This window comes from Tetrao urogallus (assembly GCF_951394365.1).
Source record: "Tetrao urogallus genome assembly, chromosome: 5".
Classification (NCBI taxonomy): Eukaryota; Metazoa; Chordata; class Aves; order Galliformes; family Phasianidae; genus Tetrao; species Tetrao urogallus.
The window spans coordinates 30,347,273-30,366,886 of NC_136818.1; the positions used below are offsets into that span (position 1 = coordinate 30,347,273).

The 19,614-nt window shown below is 43.3% G+C and overlaps 1 protein-coding gene across 1 annotated transcript; it reads right to left on the reverse strand.

The window, feature by feature from the left end:
* Window positions 1–380: 380 nt before the first annotated feature.
* MINPP1 (multiple inositol-polyphosphate phosphatase 1) lies at window positions 381–16,690 on the reverse strand (the record flags this gene model as incomplete). The annotated part of the gene is made up of 5 exons (XM_079535762.1): window positions 381–780; window positions 13,745–13,878; window positions 14,891–14,988; window positions 15,802–15,990; window positions 16,159–16,690. The coding sequence occupies 5 exons, from the start codon at window positions 16,688–16,690 to the stop codon at window positions 381–383; spliced, it is 1,353 nt and encodes a 450-aa protein (XP_079391888.1).
* Between the last annotated feature and the right edge of the window lie 2,924 nt (window positions 16,691–19,614).

The window sequence follows — 19,614 nt, forward strand, 5'->3', positions numbered from 1 at the left end:
TGAATTAGTTCAAGCACCTTCAGCTCTGACAAAATAAACAGTTATCCCAGCTCTAAATTCTATCAACAGCACATTCATAAGAGGAATGACCTAGGAAATTACTTGTCTGTACACATAAATATACAGGCACACTTTGTCTTCCACCACATTTGTTACCAATACTCAGGGACATCCTGTTACAGAATTTGGTTTTGTCATTCGTCTTACGTAATAAATAAACAGTGCACTAAGCTGACCGAGACAACCCAGGTAAATAACGGCCATCAAATGTGTGGGCTTAGAGAGTCGACACAGCAACATTTCATCCAAAGTGCTTGTTCACAACGTCCGTTGAAGAAAACTGAGATCGGTTTCCAAGTCAGCCACTCCATTTAATTCCCTCAAAGTTCATCAGTAACAGTACCATTGAACTTGGGCAATTCACACTCTTCTTCAAAGTGACAGTTCTGAAGGATGTCCTTGTAATAGCTCTTGAGGTCTGCGTATGTAGAGATGGTTTCATTTGAATGATGAAAGAGCATTAGCTTTTCATTCAGCAACAGCTGCACTTGGTATTCCTCCTTGGAGGTCTTTGCTTGGTCACAGTGGTAGAGCACAAACACAAGGTTGGCTGCATAAGGCACGATCCGGCCACTGCGGAATTTCCGATGTGCCTGGCGCATGTAATTGTTTGCCCGGAGAGGCTCAGCATCTTTGAAGAAGCCCATAAGAGCAAGAAGTGGCTGAAGTGTTTCTGCGTGTCCAACTTGTACAATCAAAGGTGAAGAAATGGGTTTTGAACTAAAGAGAAAAAGGAAAGGATCAGCAACAGCCTGTACTGCACAGCAAACATACCAGCACCACAGCTGTCAGCAGTGAAGGCTTAAAGCAGTAGACTTTGAACTTGTTGTACTTCAATTTGTGATAACAGCCTGTTTCAGGATTTCAGTACATGCAGGGTTTTATTTAAAAGAAAAAAAGAAAATCAGCACCTGAGTTTTCCAACCTATGCTTTGTCCCACCTGAAGCTATTGGCTCTTAGGAAGAATGTAAGAATTTGTAGCGAACGTAATTAGGCTAGAGCTAGAGTGTAACATAAATAGTGAAATACAAGCAAAACCCTGTCTTAAGGTGTATATTCATACACTTGGAGCAGCTCTCAGTCTTCCTCTGTAAATGCAGCTGCTTGCGCTCTTCCCAGCTATGGACAGATTCTGTGAGCATGCTACAGTTAATCACAGGATCACCAAGTTTGGAGAAGACCTACAAGATCATCCAGTCCAAGGTTTGTAAACAGCACTGCCTCCTCCCATTAAGGATTTTAGACAGGAGCAGCAAATCTGCAAGGCTATGTTAATGGACAAACCAAATCAAGCCCTCAGCTGTCAGCATGTGGAGGCCCCAGGACATCCCAGCAACTCAGAATTCCCTCAGCACAGATCACTGAATCATAGAATGGTCTGGGTTGAAAAGGACCACAATGCTCATCTAGTTTCAACCCCCCCTGCTATGTGCAGGGTTGCTAACCATCAGACTAGGCTGCCCAGAGCCACGTCCAGCCTGGCCTTGATCCATTGTGAACAGGTGTAACCACTCTCCCATCACAGACCATTTGTAAAATGCCCCTGAGATTTTATTCTATTGTAACTCCATAAGCACTACAGGCTTCACAGATCTGCTGTAGCACAAACCTGTCTCCAACATCTAGCAGTTTTTCCCAGGGTATCGTGGTGTGGTTAACAAGAATAATTTCAGTTATTGTTGGTAGTTGTTGTTCCCTAACAGCACCAAAGTAACCAAATAATAGAACACAATGAACCATGGAGAGAGCACATCCACAAAGACAAATTACTTACTACTGAAACACAATCTAACAATTCTGAATACTTAAAAAAAAATCTAAATTTTTAAATGTCTTTTTAATAAGCTTTTTTATAAATTAATCCTTGATGTGGTGAAGAGAAGCTCGCTCATAGACTGTCATCACTTTAGACCTGGAAACTTTCAAGGTTTTCACATTACTTTTGCTAGGCTTGGGAGTAAAAGCTTTGCCCGACTGCTGTAATAAAGGACAAGTGACAATTTGGTTTCAATATGAAAACTACACCTAACCACAGACTTATCCACACATTAACCATAGCAAAACCCCACTTCCCTCTGACCTAACCACAACCACCTGATTGCCCACGTGGCAAACAGATTACTGATTTAACGCACAACCTGCTTTTCCTTCTCCACCATTTATCAGTGTCTATTACCCAGCAAGAGTGCTGCTACTGCTGATCCTGGAACCGCCTGTTCGCCAAGAAGATCACACTCCCTCCACACACAGCCAGCAGAAGCAGTCAGAGATCAAAGCCTAACAGCCTAACCTGGCCTGTCAGATGGGGTTCAGCCCAAGGACAAAAGGCAGTGGCTCACAGCAGTTCCGAAGCAGCAGCCCAAGGAATGGCTGCCCCTTGCTTTCTGGAACCACCTCCAAGGGGTGCTCAGAAGCTCGGGTCACACACAGTCAGACAAAGGGTGACATCTGGCCATGCTCCTGCTTGCCCTCCACCACCGAAGTCCACCCACAGATGGGGCACATCTTGATTGGCCTGGAAAGGAGGTGTTTCCTCTGCTCTGAAGCAACTGAAAAATGGTTAACTGGGGGATTTGCTTGCAAACACAAACTCTGACCAACTTGGCATGACAGCCTCTGTATCGCCCACCTGCTACAACCAGTCTTTGTGCAGTGTGAAACGTGCCTTGTACAGCACCGCTCAGCCTTCTGCCTATCCTCCCTGGACACGTACATACAGTTACACACACTCGTCCCTCAGACACATCATATAAAAAAGAAAAATCAGAAACCTGCCTGTTTCCTGCTCCAATGAAGTGGTACAGCCACAGAAAGGATCTGTGTGTTTCCTCCAACCCACACGCACCTTTTCTGCACCAAGAGGTCCACTCACTGCAGACTGCTGCCAGCTCCTCTAAAACCCGAGATTCTGCCTGCATTTCTCTCCATTTTATTCATGGCCTTTTTACCTGATTTTAAACTTGTAAAGCTTTTAGATCCTTCAACCTCTTTCCTTCCCATTCCCCTCTTGCTCAACTGACCAGCCCACTTACAGCCCTCCTCCACACACCTCGCTAGGTTTTAGGGTGCATTACACCCATCTTGTCAGACAACAAATAGGAACAGCAATAAAAATGCTTGCCTAGAGAAGACAGAAGGACATTTCCTTTGACCTGCAATTTCCAGCTCAAATGACTAGGTCAGATCTGCACATTTCAAAGCCCACAAAGCTCCTTCCACAATCCTCCCTGGTTGGAACAATTTCTCTTGAAGAAATGTACTGCATCTGCATCACTTCTTAGCTTCCCATTTTTTCCCCAGCCATTTACAACATGCCTACATCCAAACAGACCCATCTCCACCTGTGACCTGCCTGTGCTAGTAAAATCACACATCTATCCCTACCATCCATCTTTCTTGCAATTTCGTTCATTTTTTACCCAAGAAAGGGATCTTCCCCTCCAGACGGCTCCTTTTCTTTGGTAAGGAAACCTGTTGAAGACGTATTGGAAAAAACCATGACGAAAATCTAGACTGTATCTCCCAGCTCACCACATTTGCATGCCTGTTGATTTTCTCCCGAGAGTTCCAAAAATGCAAAAGAACCAAGTTGACACTCTTCTGGTATATCACACTCACCAAGATGCTCAGCAATGCTAGTCTCAATCGTTATTTCCGCTGACCTGGCCTGCATTTTTTATTCTCTCCTGGAGATGCTTTTCCATTTATTCCTGTTCTTTTAAATCATCACACTTGCCAGTCCATAGGAACTTTATGTTTGAAGTCACCACTCACTGGTTGTCACTTCAGACATTTCACTCAAGTGCTTTAAGCTGGGTGAGAAGTACCCAGCTGTAGCAACCCAAAACATTTTCATTTTGCTCCAGCAGCATGCTCGTTTATACCTGCTTGTTTCTGAGCGTGGAAATTTGTGTCTTTTATTTTACTATGCAAGGAAGCCAACAATATGCTGCCAGAGTCTCCAAAAAGCATTATTCACTTGCACTGGATTTCACCACCACCCACCATCCTCTTTTCCTCTCTCTGCCCTCCTAAGTGATGCTAAGATAGAAATGTATTTAAATTGTGGCTTTATAGAAGGTTTGGCCTTGCTCATCAGCTGATGCCAACAGGAATTCTAGGATGGAAGTGAACGACAAAAACATGGCTAACTTGTTTTTTAAATCAAAACAGCAAAAACAGGAATAAAGTTATAGCGCATATACACACCAAGAGAAGTGTTACAGAACAATCAAAAACCTCGTGAAGACAAACATGGAACAAACAAGGAGGTTGCTCTCACTCTAACTACACTTGGTATTTTGTCTCCTGAAATCCTCATGCTGACAGGTCAAACCACTTGGGAGACAAAACAAACCTCTGTCATTCACAGCAGAGCCAGCATATTATTTTAATAAGGATTAAAACTGTTTCACTGTATGATACAACCCCACCTTCTTAACAGCCTCTTTATGACTGTATAATTGAAAATCTTCCTGGACTCTCAGCAGCACCGGATGTTTGATTTCTTGTCTAGGACTACTCAAGCACTCCCTGTTTAACCAACACGGTCATGACTATGGTTCACACTGAGCGTCTTATTATCTAAGGACAATAAAAATCAACAGTAAGGTTAAAAGAGCAATGGTAAAGTAGTACTTTTAATTACAGTGAAATCAATAAGAATTGCCCATTTGCAGCATGTGCAAAGGTTATTACTGTCCAGATGTTTCTGATAAAGACAAAACAGAAGCACACAGTGCAATCAGCGGAGCACTGAACAGTAGCACAAGCTAATCAAACTCTGAAGGGTCGAGACAGCAACACTCAATCTTCTTTGGGATCAAATAATGACTCAGCACTGCCTATCAGCACCAGACAAAGTTCTCAATATCGTACGAAAGCTAGTGATAGTCCAAGTTTCCCCCTTCCCCTTACATTAATAAATGACTTGAGAAAGCAAAGAAACCGTCTAATTTCCAACTTCTAAGCAAGCTGAAGAAATTGTACGTAAATAAAACCTTGCCATAAAATACTATAGTTTGCCTGCAAGTTATTACTGATGATTGCTATCATGATTTTACAAAGTGCCTCCAATGGAGCAGAAGCAGCTCTCACTGGGCAGAAAGAGCAGCTGAGCTCATTCACGAGACGTGAGGACATTAGCTCCTGCACTGCCCTCGCTGTAACCTTGGAAGTACATCTGACCATAGCTGAAAATGAAGAATGTTCATGAGCACAATCTACTCCCCAAAAAGGCCTGTATAGAAGCACAGGATTTATCATGCAAACAATTTTCAGTTCTCCTTGATCTTTGCAGATATGGGTTTAACACTGATTCTTCTGCATCAGCACACCCATCTTCAACAGTTGCTTGCTCCTACTCCTCTCGGTCTACTGATGTACCATCTTGGATATGGAAGAAGTAACCTTACTTTCAAAAAAAGTTCATTTCCTAAGCACTAATGTGACTTTTGGCTAGTGATAACCCCAAACCCAAGAGATAGTGGGATAAGAAGAAACATTTCCTGCAGCAGCATTTAACTGGCTGACCTTCAAATGTTATGTAAAAATTCCCCCAACAACTTCAGAAGAGAAGTTTTAACAACTGTTAACAAGAAAGCTTAGACCACATCTTATCCCAGACTGACACACACAAAAAAAAAACAGGACAAAGGACTCAAACCCCTCTATTTTCAGCTAAAGAATGAATTCTCCATCAATCCCATATCCCTCTGTGATTTATTTCAGGAAGAAAAAAGAAAAAGAAAATAAAAACAAACAGAAGAACCCTTGATTTGCAAGAGAACAGCAGAAAGCAGGGAATGCAGGGGTAGCAGTGGACCTGGGAGGCAGCAGAAACTTTAGAGGTGTTGTTCTGAGTGCTGTTAACAGGTAGAAAAAGAAGAAAAATCTCTGAAATGATATCAAGTCCTTGCGCATGAAAGTTTCACTTGTAACAGCAGAACAGACTGCTGTGCTGGTTCATTCTCAGCAGCAGTACCAACACAACGGGCCACCACAAACACTGTTGAGATGGACATTTCCTTCCGGTCTAGCAAGGATGTCCATGAGGTCCTTCAAGGAAAAAGCGAGCTTGAAAAGCTGAGAAAGAGCACTCATCTAAAATTCAAATTAAACAGCAATACCTTTTATCTAGTCTTATAGAAGTTAACTTCAGAGATTTTGTAGTTTCAAATGCTCCTTTCCTAATGAACCTACCTCTTACGTTCCTCAGGAACTCTGAGATCAATTGCACCATGGCAGCAGCAGCATACTGATACTAAATATTTGTATATTAGCTGCCAAGCGCTGGTTAGCTTTTTTCCTTGTTTTTGAATTCCTTCAATAAAAGGCTATGACCCTATAAGAATGCTGAGATATCTTTTCAGAGAAATTCTGAGAAAGGAAATATTAGGCAATTAATCTGAAGTTAAGTACATTCTGGGAAGTTTCAAAGTCATAAACAATACTTTAAATGCCTAGGTCCAGGAATAGCCACGCTTTCCCAGAGAAGGCCCCCCGTCCTGTCAGAGAAAAGTCAGTGACCACACACACATTTCAGAAACACAGGCACAGGGATGCTGCTGTAGGCACTGCAAGCACCCCTAGAGAATCCTGTCTCTACCTGGTTTCTCCAAAAACACCCCTTAAGCCCCATCTTTGAATGATGAAGCTATCAAACTCAAACGTACCATACAGTACAAAGTGCCAGGGCCAAACTGTTTGAGCTGTTTACAGTATTAGTGGAAATAACCAATTCCTCTCGTTTTCTGAAATCAAAACAAGGCTTGAATATTTTTCAGGTGTCTCACTGTAAGCAGTACAGTCTGTTCACCTGTAGAGCTGATATGCTGTTGTGTGAAACAAACACCTTATTAAAGAAATTTCACCTAGCATTATTCTCTCTGAATGGATCAAGCAACTCTTTGGCACGTTACTATTCACTGTGTAATTAGCAGATGAGATTAGTCCTGAAGCTCATCACAAGCTCTCCTAGACTGCCCCAAAAGACAGTCCCATACAAAGAGGACACCCCCGAAGCAGTCTCGTATGAAGAACAGTATTTACTGCTAAATAGTTACATAAGGTTATCAATTGTGTCAGGAATGGGCCTGCAGAGAGGGAGGGAATTTACAGAGAACAATAAAAGCTACCAATAAATTGGCAAACTAATCTGTTTACATTATGGCTCAGCCTTGTACAGCTACGAAGATCAATCTCAAAGTTCAAATATGTCTTTTTTATTTTTATTTAATAAAAAAAACAACTTAAAATCTCTGTACTGGAGGAAATCATTAAATATTCTGTTCTCTGTATATGCACTTAGGTTAGAATTTTGAACCACCAGCCATGCAAGAGCCTTCTAGCAATCCATCTGGACAGTACAGACAGATATATCATGTTCTCAGGAACAAGAAAGGTAGTTTTGATAAGCATCTGAAGCTAGAAGGAAAAGGGTAAAATAGTTTTTAGAATAGCTGATATCTTTGAAGGGTGCCACAACCATTTCTTCGGGGTTTTTTTTTTGTTTCTTTTTTTAAAATTCACCTTTACTCAGTTATGGAGCTGTTATGGTTGGTGCATTTCTGAAAGATTAGCAGCTTCATATTGTATAAACCATCAAAACACAGGGATCTCTCATTGACACTCACAGCTCCTGTTGGTGGTTCCAAGATTTGCAGGCCCTCTCTCCCATACTTTTAGCCTATCACAAAGCTTGGCCAATGGATTCAGAAGTTGCTTGTGCAATTCAGAAGGGCAGATTCATCTTTGGTTATTTAGAAATATGTTAGAAGGAAAATAAATTGTAGTAGGTTTCACTCACTAACTGTGTACAACATACACAAATCATACTGAATTGAAAACACATCAATCCAAAAACTCACAGTTCCAGTATAGAAAAAGAAACCAACAGTTCAGGGAAGAGTATTACCACGTTGGCTTCTCTGCCATATTGTTGCATGGTCTGACTGTTTGCTATCCATAACAGATGTGAGAAGAATGTAATCCTTTCCTTTTCACAAAAACAAAGCTCTTTATGGACTCAGATAACATCCCAAATATGCCATTTTAGCACAATTCACCTGGTTTAACTTTACTCCACTCCTATTGTTTTGTTTTGTTTTTTTCTTCTAAATAAGAAACTTTTTATGGGAGAGTTGTGGCACTCAAACTCTCCCTAGACATGTTATCACTGTATTGCCTTAAAGACAGGCAAGAAGGCATAGAGGAATGGTCTTGGAAGAACCTATTTGACAGTGGTAAGGTCCCAAGGAAAAGAAGTTAACCTTTACTGGACATTAGTGTTTTATTGCTACTGAAGGTGCAGAAGAATTGAGATACTAAACATTCATGTCCAAGACATTGAAGTTGTAACTCCAATACCAACTCTCTAGTTGGTCTTATAGTTAAAATCTGGAGAATTTGAATAACTTTCATCATTTTCTTAAGGGCCGACTAATCACCACAAGATAGTTTTCCCAGAAGAAAGAAGAGTGAGCTTTAATAAGGCAACTAATTAGGCAAATAATCAGAAATCTGATGAGCAATTAGATTGCTGGGTCAATAAATCTTCATGGAAGGAACAGGGTTACAAGTAAAAGCTCTCATTTCAGTTGAGCTGTAACAAGGAATGAAAACGAGACAAACTGCTACATACAAATATTTGAAATATGCTATAAAATGTAGAGCTGTCAGCACCATTCTCTACCAACAAGCCTAGAACAGAAACACAAATCCAGACAGCACAACTCCTTGCTTGAGCAGAAATGCTCTAACTGCTGCTACTGGATAGCCCAAACTAAACTTTCCTTAAAAAAACAAACAAACAAACAAAAAAGAACTTGAAGCAACTGAAAGATTCTAGAAATAAAATCATTCTTCCTGTAGTATCGGAATAAATCAGAGATATATCAGTGTTACACACAGCTAAATAAGACAACATTTTGCCACCACAGCGGCTCATTTTCTGAGCAATGAACAGCTGCAGATGTACTTAATCTGTTGCCCCAAAGTTGTAGTATACCATTAAAGATATACTTATAACACCATATAGTAATAACAACACATGCATACACAACCAAATATTTTCTACAGTTAAAACATGCGCATGTTTTCCTTTCATATGATTTCTTGTTCTCAGTTGCACTCTCAAACTGCTACAGCTCCCCAAATAAGTCTCCCTCTCCAACGCTGGTGGTGGCAGATTTCCACCTATTTTTAAGCGCACCAGGTTGCCTTACAGAGGCTGTACTTAAGCCCTCAGTGCTTTAATACTGCCACCTGACGTCGTGGGATGGGGTTACATGCTCCTTTTGCAGAAGGCAATAAGCTTGAGATGTCTTCAGCCCCCACTTCGAAAGACACAGGGTAAGCAGACTGCTCACCCAGCTTTGAATTTTGCCAGATCTCCATTTTTGCCAGGGTCGCCATTCTTCACACATGTGCACAAACTCACTGCCTCCATCCAGAGTAACAACAACACAATGAACTGAAAGTGATTCTTCCCAATTAATTTTTTACACTATCTTTAAATATCACAGATCTGTGCAAGTATTCTTGCTTTTATAATATATTCCAGAAATCACTGAAAATTTTGAAGTCATTTGCTATTATTTTAAACTTCTGTCAATTTCTTAACATAGGTTTCACTGAATACTTCACATCATTCTTCAGACAACGTGCTTTGGGTAAATTTTGCTTGATTCATTTTCTTGGCCTTTAGCAGACATAAATTTGTATTTACATTTGTCTATCAGAAATTGGACTATTAGAGATGATCCCCTGGGTTAGGATGTAAGTTCGTGTTTTCCAGTCGGTTATCTCCTGCACAATTCTCCCATTCTTCCATAGAATGGGAGATGCTCTCCTGTACTTAGGAAGGACTCTCCCTCTCAGCTACATGTCCTGCAGCATATGCCATGGAACAACTTTCCCAAATAAAACAACTTTCCTGAAGTTATCCCTGGGAGATCAGCAGTCCCTAAGAATGGCACTGGCAGAAGGCTGGCTAGTTGTTCAGTTAGCTATTTGCAGAGTGCCAGCATATATTGGATCAACTGAAAATGTTCCTCTCTTCCATGCTCTGAGAGGGCTCTCCTGGCTGGGAGGAGTAGGCAAGCTTTCTCCCACATAATCATGACAGTCATGACTCTTTGTTTATGGTAACAAACAGAGATGAGGGTGTAGCAGCTTCAAGGGCAGCCAAGGCAGCTCAAGTATTAGCTGGTTGATCTCAGTGGTCTTAGAGGTGTCTTCTGACCTCAGTGATTCCATCAGTTGTGCTCTGCCGTTCGGAGGTCCAGGCTTATTGGTGCCAGTGTCATGGAGCCACATGCTTGATTCACATGGGATTGCAACACCACCCATGGTGAGCAACAGGGTGATGTAGGATAGGGTGCCTCTCAGCACCTCAGTTTAGATTAAAAAAAAAACAAAACAGTTGTACACCTGCATTTTGGCCTGTGGGTTATTTCCTTCCAGGCATCCCTAGAATTGTCTCACTTGTGATTATGTCTGATTACAATTGACTTTACAGTTTATAATCAAAAGCTCAGGACTCTTCTAGATGGGTTCTAGTGACAAGTTTTAACCAGTGGAGTTTTTAGGCGTTTCTTTTCATACAAGAAGGGACTGGAAGTGACCGTTCTTATGAGGAAGGACCATCCTGATGGACATCCATCTGCTGGCCTTCACTGCTTCTCCTCAACATCTCATTGCTAAATGACATGTTTTAAGTATTACAATTGAACTCGATGATCCTTATAGATCCCTCCAAACCTGGGATATTCTGTGATTCTGATTCCACGGCCTAAGCTCTAAGACAGGATGAGATTATCTCAATCCTTCACTACTCTGCCTCCCACACCCGCTCTTCCCAAGAAATTTAGGGGCTGCTGAATAAGCTGTCAATAAACTAGAAGTGCAGATGTGAATTTTGTCTATTTATTACAGAGTTGATACACAGTTAAGAATTAAAGCTACTAAGTAGCACTAAAGGATTTCAAAGGCCTTCACTGCTCATAGAATAAACACACTAAAAGCAAATAGAACAGATCATTCTCCTTATATGAGACAAGCTACATTAAGAAGTTATTTTTTATGTTTCAGAAGGGCACAGGGGTTTTGCTCTGCTTGTCTGCTCACTTTTAACCTGCTCTTCATCTCCTCACTGTTTTTATTTTCTATCTTCATAGAGGCAGACACAGCATATACGGAAGACTTCACAGCAGTGTGCTTGTCAATCTGTTCACAGTTGGATGTTAATGACCTGTGGTCTCATGCATTTTTTACTTAGTGTCCCAGTAGGCTGAAGAAAGGATACAGGAGAGGTTTATTTAAAGGGCAATCTAGCATAACCACAGCTTTGACTCCACCACCCTCAAAATGAGAGGGATCAGCAGCTCTGACAGCCTTAGATTTCCAAAAACCAGAATGATTTGACAGCACAGTGTCAAGGCTGGCTGCAGAGAGGTGGCTATCAACAGTCACCTCCTTCTGCCCACCCTTCCTTCACAATTAGTCCTCAGTGCTATGTTGGTTTCATGCTTACAACTGACAAGTTCTAGCCTGTTCATAGCAAAATGAAGAGGGCTTAACGCAGAGCATCTCTGCACCCAGCCGTTTTGTGTGTTGAAGCACAACAAAAAGGCCAACTAACAATTCGAGAATTCTGGTACAATTGAGTTAACAGTCAGTTCTATCACCATTGATGTTTAACTTAGATCTTCAACGGGCAAAAATCTAAATGAACAACTTCTTCACAGTCCTCTCTGCTAAGAAATTATTGGCGTTACAGAATGGTTGAGGTGGCAAGGGATCTCTGGAGGCCGTATCCCAGGGCAGTGTCAAGGCAGCTTTTGAAGATCTCCAAGGAGGAAGACTTCACAATTTCTTTTTTCTTCTAATCCAAAACTGCAAGGCTACCTCTACTTTCAATTTGTCAAATGACTGGGGAAAATAAAGTGCTTTCTTACACATTATCAAGTAAAGAAACACACAGATACAGCTTCAAGTATCAGTGACTTAAGCTTTTGTTCCTGAAATACAAAATAATTTACATATTTTTGACCTACTTCAGTACCCTAAATTTAGAACTAAAGGCCCAAAGATGCTAGGAATGCAAGTACATCCACCACATACAACTACTTTCTGTATCAATATCAAAGCTGAATTTGCTCACCTCAAGCTACTCGTACATTGATTCCAATAATCAATTTAAAGGTAAAATCTTTATTCAATCTTGATATCACCTCCTTGATTTTGTGTACTTTTGTAAACATTTCTACACTTACCTGCTCAGATATTGATTCACATGGTTGATCACTAAGTTATGAATTTGCAATTCCTCTGTTTGAACAACATTAATATAGGTTGTAAATTATTTTCATATGCACTGTTTCTAAGCCTAACGCAACTCTCAAAAATTTTATTACTGGCACTTGAAAGCAAATACAGGTAATTTTGTGACATAAACACCCAAACCTGTAACTAAAGCCTTTGTTTTCTATGCTGTTCTCTCTACGCTACAACAGATCACTGCTACTGACCGAAACCAGCTGATAGGAGTAAACAATACACACAATAACACAGGCATCTTGTCTATAACTTTAAACCTCCAAGGGCGCATTAAAGGCAATTTTGAGGGCTGTAATAGTTCTTGGAAGGAGTACCACTGCTGTTCTTCCTTCTCTGACACAAAATGACTTGTCAAACCATGGAACTAGCTGAACACAAACCACTTCACCAGACCAGCCTCCTCTGAAGATTCTTGCTTGTGCTGTCTTTGAGTCTGTTAACAGATACTTGTGGGGCCTAACAACTTCCTACACCTACAGCATTGTTCCCAATGGGCAGTTTTGCTGCAGATGAGTAAGGATGTGAAGCTAAATATCCAAGAGAGAGCTCCTGGGCTGGTGGCTAAATTACTCATGGTGCTCTCATGTTCGTACAACAAACCAAGGCTTTTACAACAGCTTCAGGGCTCAAATGCCTGTACAGGATACTGAGCATACTGCCTAAGTTCGCCTTTCTGCAGTTACAAAGAAGCAGGCATGACAAGGCTGGTTTGCTGTTGCAGTTCAGGCTTGGTGGATTTTGCAGCAGACAGTTCTCATCTAGGGTTACTGAGTGTTTGGGTTCACTTGGAATAATTGCTCTTTTGTAATTGCATTTCAGCACCTTCAGCCTGAACAGAAAGCTTTAAGAGCACAAGAGATATCACACACGTGAGGAAAGAAAACAAGACTTTCATGCTGAAGTGTTCAAGTAACCAGAAAGCAGAATATATCATGCTGCTTTTTTTAAACCCACACTTTCACCACAAATGCTTTTTAACAGAGACATTTTAAACAAAAAGTTCATTGTTCAGCAGGAAAAAGACTACCACTGTCAGACACAGTAACTGGCTGTCCCTTGGAGGCCTGTGCAGATCAATAAGTTAAACGATGGAAATAAATCCACTGAGCACAAGAGCATCAATGGGAAAAAAACAAAACAAAAAACCTATTAACAGTCTATGATAACAATGCTCTATTAAGGGTTTTATTCTGTTACAAATTCTCCTAACCAAACTCTTCCAGCATTCTTGTGTCTGAAGTGTTTAACTCTTGTTCATATTAAATCCAACTCAGGATTAACCACAGAAAGGCTTGCAGTCAACACAAAAACTTTTTTTTTTTTTTTTTTTTTTTTTAAATTTACCTTCTGCTCTCATCCACTGCTTTGTCCAACTGCTGGAAGATATCCTGGAATAAAATGCAGCTGGAGCGACTATTGATGTCATAACCATATCCTCTCTTCCAATATTGCTTCAGGTCATTCAGGTACTCCAGTACCTAAAGTTACACAGTTTACAAGTTTTTATTATTGCATACAGTGAGGAGAAAAAAAAAAGCCCACCACCTCATTAATGGAGCTTTAATTTCTTACTCCATGCGTGTAATTTCGCACTGAACACCAATTGCTGCTGCACTGCTGGGCAACTCACTTGTAGGTCTTCCTTTTAGATCGAGCAGAGCTGCTCAAACACCCCATATTCTTCACGTGTCTAATAACCACTTAATGAACGAGCTTTCCCCCCCTCACTAAGTTACTAGAAGGGAACTGCACAAATTCCTGCTGACCCTCCTCCTCTTTGAGAGGAGACCACTTCCTCCTGACATCATTGTCCACCCTTTGGCCAACCATGTCCCTGTGCAGGGGCTTCCTGTCTTAGACAGGTCTGCTCAGCTTCCTTTAGGAGCCTCTGCAGGGGCCTTGCTGAACATATTTTGCAGTGCAAAGTAAATGACATCACCCTTAATCCCCAAATCTCTCCAAAGGGTAATCAGGTGCTTTTTGAATAAAGGGGAATCCAAAGCAAGGCATATTTATCCAGGTTCTACTAGATTTATTAACAGGAATTAGATTTAGAGATCTGATGGGCTTCAAAAAAGAAGTCACAGAGGACCTAGAAGACCTTATTAGCTGTCTTCTAGAGTCAAGACATTTTATCATATAAAAATAACGTACACAAAACAAAGTTGTCCAGAGCATTTCAGGTGTTACAGAAAGAAAAAGCATTTCATGAATTAAGCGTGCAATAGGAAAAGATTATTTTAATCAGGACAAATTAAGGCTCTGCCAGTATTTAAGTTTCTGAATGCAGAAGGTATTTCAGTCCTACCGTTTGATTAACCCACAGCTCTTTGGAGACCAATGCAGCACTAATGAAGCATTGAACCTCATGAAGGTTGAACAAGGGGCACAGAACTTACAACTTCTGACTGCCCACAGAACAACATCCAAACACTGAAGCATCTTCTGAAGGCTTCGCAAACCTCTCTGCCCTCTGCATTTAGCACCTACCTTAGCATCCTCTTCACTGAAAAGCGAACACCACGGGGACGTCACATTTTTTATAGCCAACTCATATGAGCAAGTGAGGAAAGCCACTTGAACAAGATCTGCAATAAATCCAAGAAACCAGTGAAAGATAAAACCACCACCACAGGACTAGCAACTTTCTCCCAACTTTCCCCTAAAACAAGTAACTACAATTCAGTGTTGAGAGCAATCACCAGTCCAAATGCCAAGCAACAAAGTTTCCAATAGAGTTATTGTGCAGAATGCAAATTTCAGACTGTAGGCTCTTCACATTACAGTTGGTATGATGGAGAAATAACACATTCCACACTGAACGCCAATGCACACATGATAGGTGCCCACTGCTAGGATATCCTTACTACCACAGAAGGCAGAAGAGGGGCAGATGGAGGTGTGCCTGCTCACTGTAGAAGGCTGCCACACTCAACCTGCACGCTGCTGGCTGGGTTTAAGCTGCAGTGTGCCGTGGTTTTAGGACTGCATCTTTGGGGGAATGCTGGAAATGACAGCAGTGCCTATGGCTGGGGGCTTCCTGAGCACAGGAAATGTGCTCCTTCTGGACCAGCAAAGATAAAACACAGACACATCCATCTTTCCCAACTATCTCTGTGCCTAAATGGCAACATTTCACAAAAGAATTAAAAGGTAGCGCACTCATAACTCAAAGCAAAGGTAAAGTTGAGCCCCCAAAACAAAGGCAAAGCTGCTACCTTCCACTCATCTCTAAGAAAGATACCTCCAAAGGCATTTTCTTTCTGTTGGCTAACAAGCACACACTATTGCAGCCCCACACACCGAAAGCTGCATGGCTGCATCTGATTTAGCTTGCATTTTAAACAGGAACTCTGCATAACTGCAGACCGAGCACAGCGCACCCGAGGCGGCTCCCATACCTGCGTTCAGCTCTCCGGCCGGCAGACACAGGGCACTCGCCACTTTCTCCAACACCTTCCTCATCTCCGGGCCCTCCTTGAAGGCGTTCACTTGGTACATGGCCGTGTCGTTGTCCTCCACCAAAGCCACGAACTTGGCGCAGTGATCAAAAAACCTCATCAGGGCGTCGTTCACTTCGATCTCCGTCTCTGAAAGGGAAAGCAGCGCTCAGCGCGGGACTCGTTCCCTGCGGGAGGCGGAGGAGGACGGGACGGGCCGGACGAGGGCCGCTCGCGGGGCAGCCCCGGGAACGGCTCGGCGCTGGAGGGCCGGCTGGGCACACCGGGACGAGGGTAGCCGCCGCATCCCGCGCTCACCGTCGGCGCCGAGGCTGAGCGAGGGCCCGAGGCCGCGCCGGAAGGCCGCACCACTCTGCAGGCAGCGGTGCTTGGAGCTGCTGGCCAACGCCAGGCGGCGGCGGGCGGCGAAGAGCGCAGGGAAGCGGGCAGCCAGGCGGCGCGCCAGGTGCTCCATGTCGCGGCGGCCCCGCGGCGCCAGCCGCCCGTCGAGGCTCTCCTCGTACCACATCGGCCAGGCGGCCAGCGCGGCGGCGGCGGGGCAGGACGGGGTGGCGGCGCGGCGGAGGCGGCCGTGCAGCTCGGCCAGGCGGCGGATCTGCCCGGCCGTGGGGTAGCGGGTGCCGTGGCGGAGCACGGCGCGGAGCTGCAGCGGGGCGCAGGCGGCGGGCAGCCGGGCGGCGGCGGCGTGGGGCCCGAGCGACAGCGGGTCCTCCGCCAGGTGCGGGTTCACCTCCTCGTAGCGGGACTTGGTGCCGAAATAGCCGCCCAGCCCCGCGCTCGCCACCGCAACCAGAAGCGGCAGCAAGCAGGCGGCGCGGTGCGGCGCCATGGCGGCGGATGCAGGAAGAGGAGGAGCGGCTAGCCGACCCCGAGCTCCTCTCGCCTCCCTTCGCCTCGGCAGCCGCGCCCCAGCGCCTCGCCGCCCGCCCGCGAGCTGACGGGCAGACCGGGGCGGGGCTCGCCGCCCTCCGGGCGGAGCTGTGTCCTCTGGGGGTGTGGGCGGGAGGTGCGGCTGGTGAGGGGCCGGTGCCGTGGTGAGGGGCTGGTGCTGTGGTCACGATGTGCCCAGAAAAGCATGGAAAAGGACGAAAAGAGGCGTCCCGTGGGAAAGGCTGCCTGGCTGACACAGCGGGTGCGAAGCAGCTTGAGCAAAGGCAAACCACATGAGCAGAGTTCCCCTGAGCCTCTTCTGCTCCCGAACTGCTCCAGACTGAACCACCTCAGCTTCTCAGCCGTTCCCCATAAGACTTGTGCTCCATACCCCTCCCAACTCCGCTGCCCTTCTCTGGACAGGGCTGAGTACAGAGGGATGGATCACCTCCTGCTGGCTGCGCTGCTTCTGGTACTAGCCAGGCTAGATAGAGGCTCGAACAGTGCAGGCACAGCCTTTAAAGCTGATAGAGAAAGGGGAAAGAGAAGTGTGGGGATAAGGAAGTGTTGTAGAGTTCTGGGGGCTCTGTTAAACCACAGTGCTGTGCCATGGCCATCTCGCCGTGATGCTGCACATGGTAATCACCGTGTTTCTCGGTGGCTCTGATGGAGGTTTTGGCTTGAGCCTCTTTGGTGAAAGGTTAGTCCTCACCAAGCGTAATGGAAACCCTCAAGGGTATGTTGTAGAATTTGTTGACAGCGAGGATTTCATTCTGTGGGTTTCACAGAGACTCGCCTGATAAGGGATAGGATTTGTGATCTCTTAAAAACTAGCAACAAGTATGTTGCCTGTCAGCAAATTAACCTCACTTGAGAAGTAACGCACCTGGTTATTCTGGTTGCACTTCTGCTGCATCTACATCTCAGTTGCAGTGCTTGTACTTCCCTGGGTTTTTTGTGCTGTTCATAGCCTGCTCATCTGGGCTTTGCACTGCTCCTGCAGCTCTTGATATCCCTATTGCTTACAGGTAAATGCCAAACAATACACCAGGAAGACAAATCTTGCATTCATGCACTATGTTAAACTTCTGTCTCTTCTTCAGAGATCAGCAATATTCAAGTGAATGCCATACCTCACAGTATGTTTCAATTCCACATGGAATATGGTCATTTTCTAGACTCATATGTAAAACTGTTTTCATGTAAAATGTTTTCACGCCCAAGATTATTTTATACCAGTATCCTTCCTATCAGTCTCTATTATATTGAACCATATCTGTAGGGTCATGCCATGGTGGGCGTGGGTGACAGGTTGATAGCTGGACTAGATGATCTCAGTGGTCTTTTCCAACCTTACTGGTTCTATGATTCTTGAAGCTATACTGAGGATCTGAAGGGCAAACAGTCCTATGGTGACTCAGAAAATGATCTCCCAGTAGCACATTAAGCAGATAAACAAACTTAGCAATTGCACAGGCATTTTGTGCCTGTGCATCGAAGAACAGAGATGTTTTGCAAAGGGCTTGACTTAAGCACAGAAAACATAAATGTTTGCATGAGAAAGTGTGGCGAATAGCTAGCTATTAAAAAGAAATGCACTCTACTGTGTAACACAGTGGTAATCAAAGTCAATGGAACAAATACAAGTGTGTTGTCTGGTACAGCTCTTTTAGATGCAAACAGTCCCTCAAAAATGATTCCGAGGAGCTTTCCAACAAAGCTGGGTTAAATCAGTAAGTAAGCATTTCAAGACCAGTGCAGAGAGCTAATTTGGACTTCAGTTTAAAAAGAGGTCCAGAGGGAGAAAAGCACAAATGCTTCCTCATGTTTTCAAGTTATTTGTTCAGTTTATATTTGACATATCTAAGCACCAGTCATTTCCAGCATGTTGTCTTTTATGACAAAATCAACATGACACCACCTACAGTGCAATTTTCAGAAAATACTATTGTAGGGGATTTTGTTGCCTGTTGTAGATATTTTTCAAAACACCAGGAAAAAAAAAATAGACAAATTCTGTCTTCTACATAGTTACTCACTCTAACGATCTGTAATTGATTTTAGTAGGCAAATGACTTTGCATATTATGGTGGCGTGCTCACGAGCTTAACCGTGTAAGAAAAAGAATATTCACAGAGCTTTTCATTAGAGATGGGAAATCCTTCAGATGTACAAAATTCAAAAATACCAAGTGTTAATTCCAAGAATGCTTAAATAAAGACTGATATATGATGGCAGTTTCCATTCTGCAAAGGGAATGCTATGTCACGAATTCATAGTGAAGACAGTTACCCCCTACAACGATTCCTTACACGCTCCTGTCACTCTTATCCCTCTGGAAACACTGCATTAAATCAATCAGTTGTGTAGTTTTGATGTGTTTCAAAGGATTTTTTCCTATGCACCTGTTAAGATAGGGAAAAATCTTATCCATACTGAACTGTTCTATGAGAGGCCTTTCCTTTCTTTGTTTTTGAGCTGTTAAGGGATATTAAGGCTCACTTGTGTCCCTTGGCTGAGCTGTATTGCTTATTTGAAAATCTGCTCAGAGAATCACAGAGGAAATTTCCAAATGCTGCTCTATGCTGAAAACATAATTATTTATAAGATTGCACATGAAGCTGAGCTTCTTTCAGAACCTCTGTGCAAAGCATTTACTGCCCTCAGAAATAAAGCAAGACCAGATGACTCGGATGCTTAATGCCTATGCAGCCAAGTCAAGGTATGTGAACATCATTGCTTGGATGGTTTCATGGTGAGTCAGAGACCAACTGGACAAGGGAGCTAGAAACTGTGGTTAATTAAGTGCAGCCCCATTCTGGGGGCTGAAAATAGCATTTTTTCTCCCTCAAAGATTTTCCTCAGATTTCCTTCCCTGAGAAC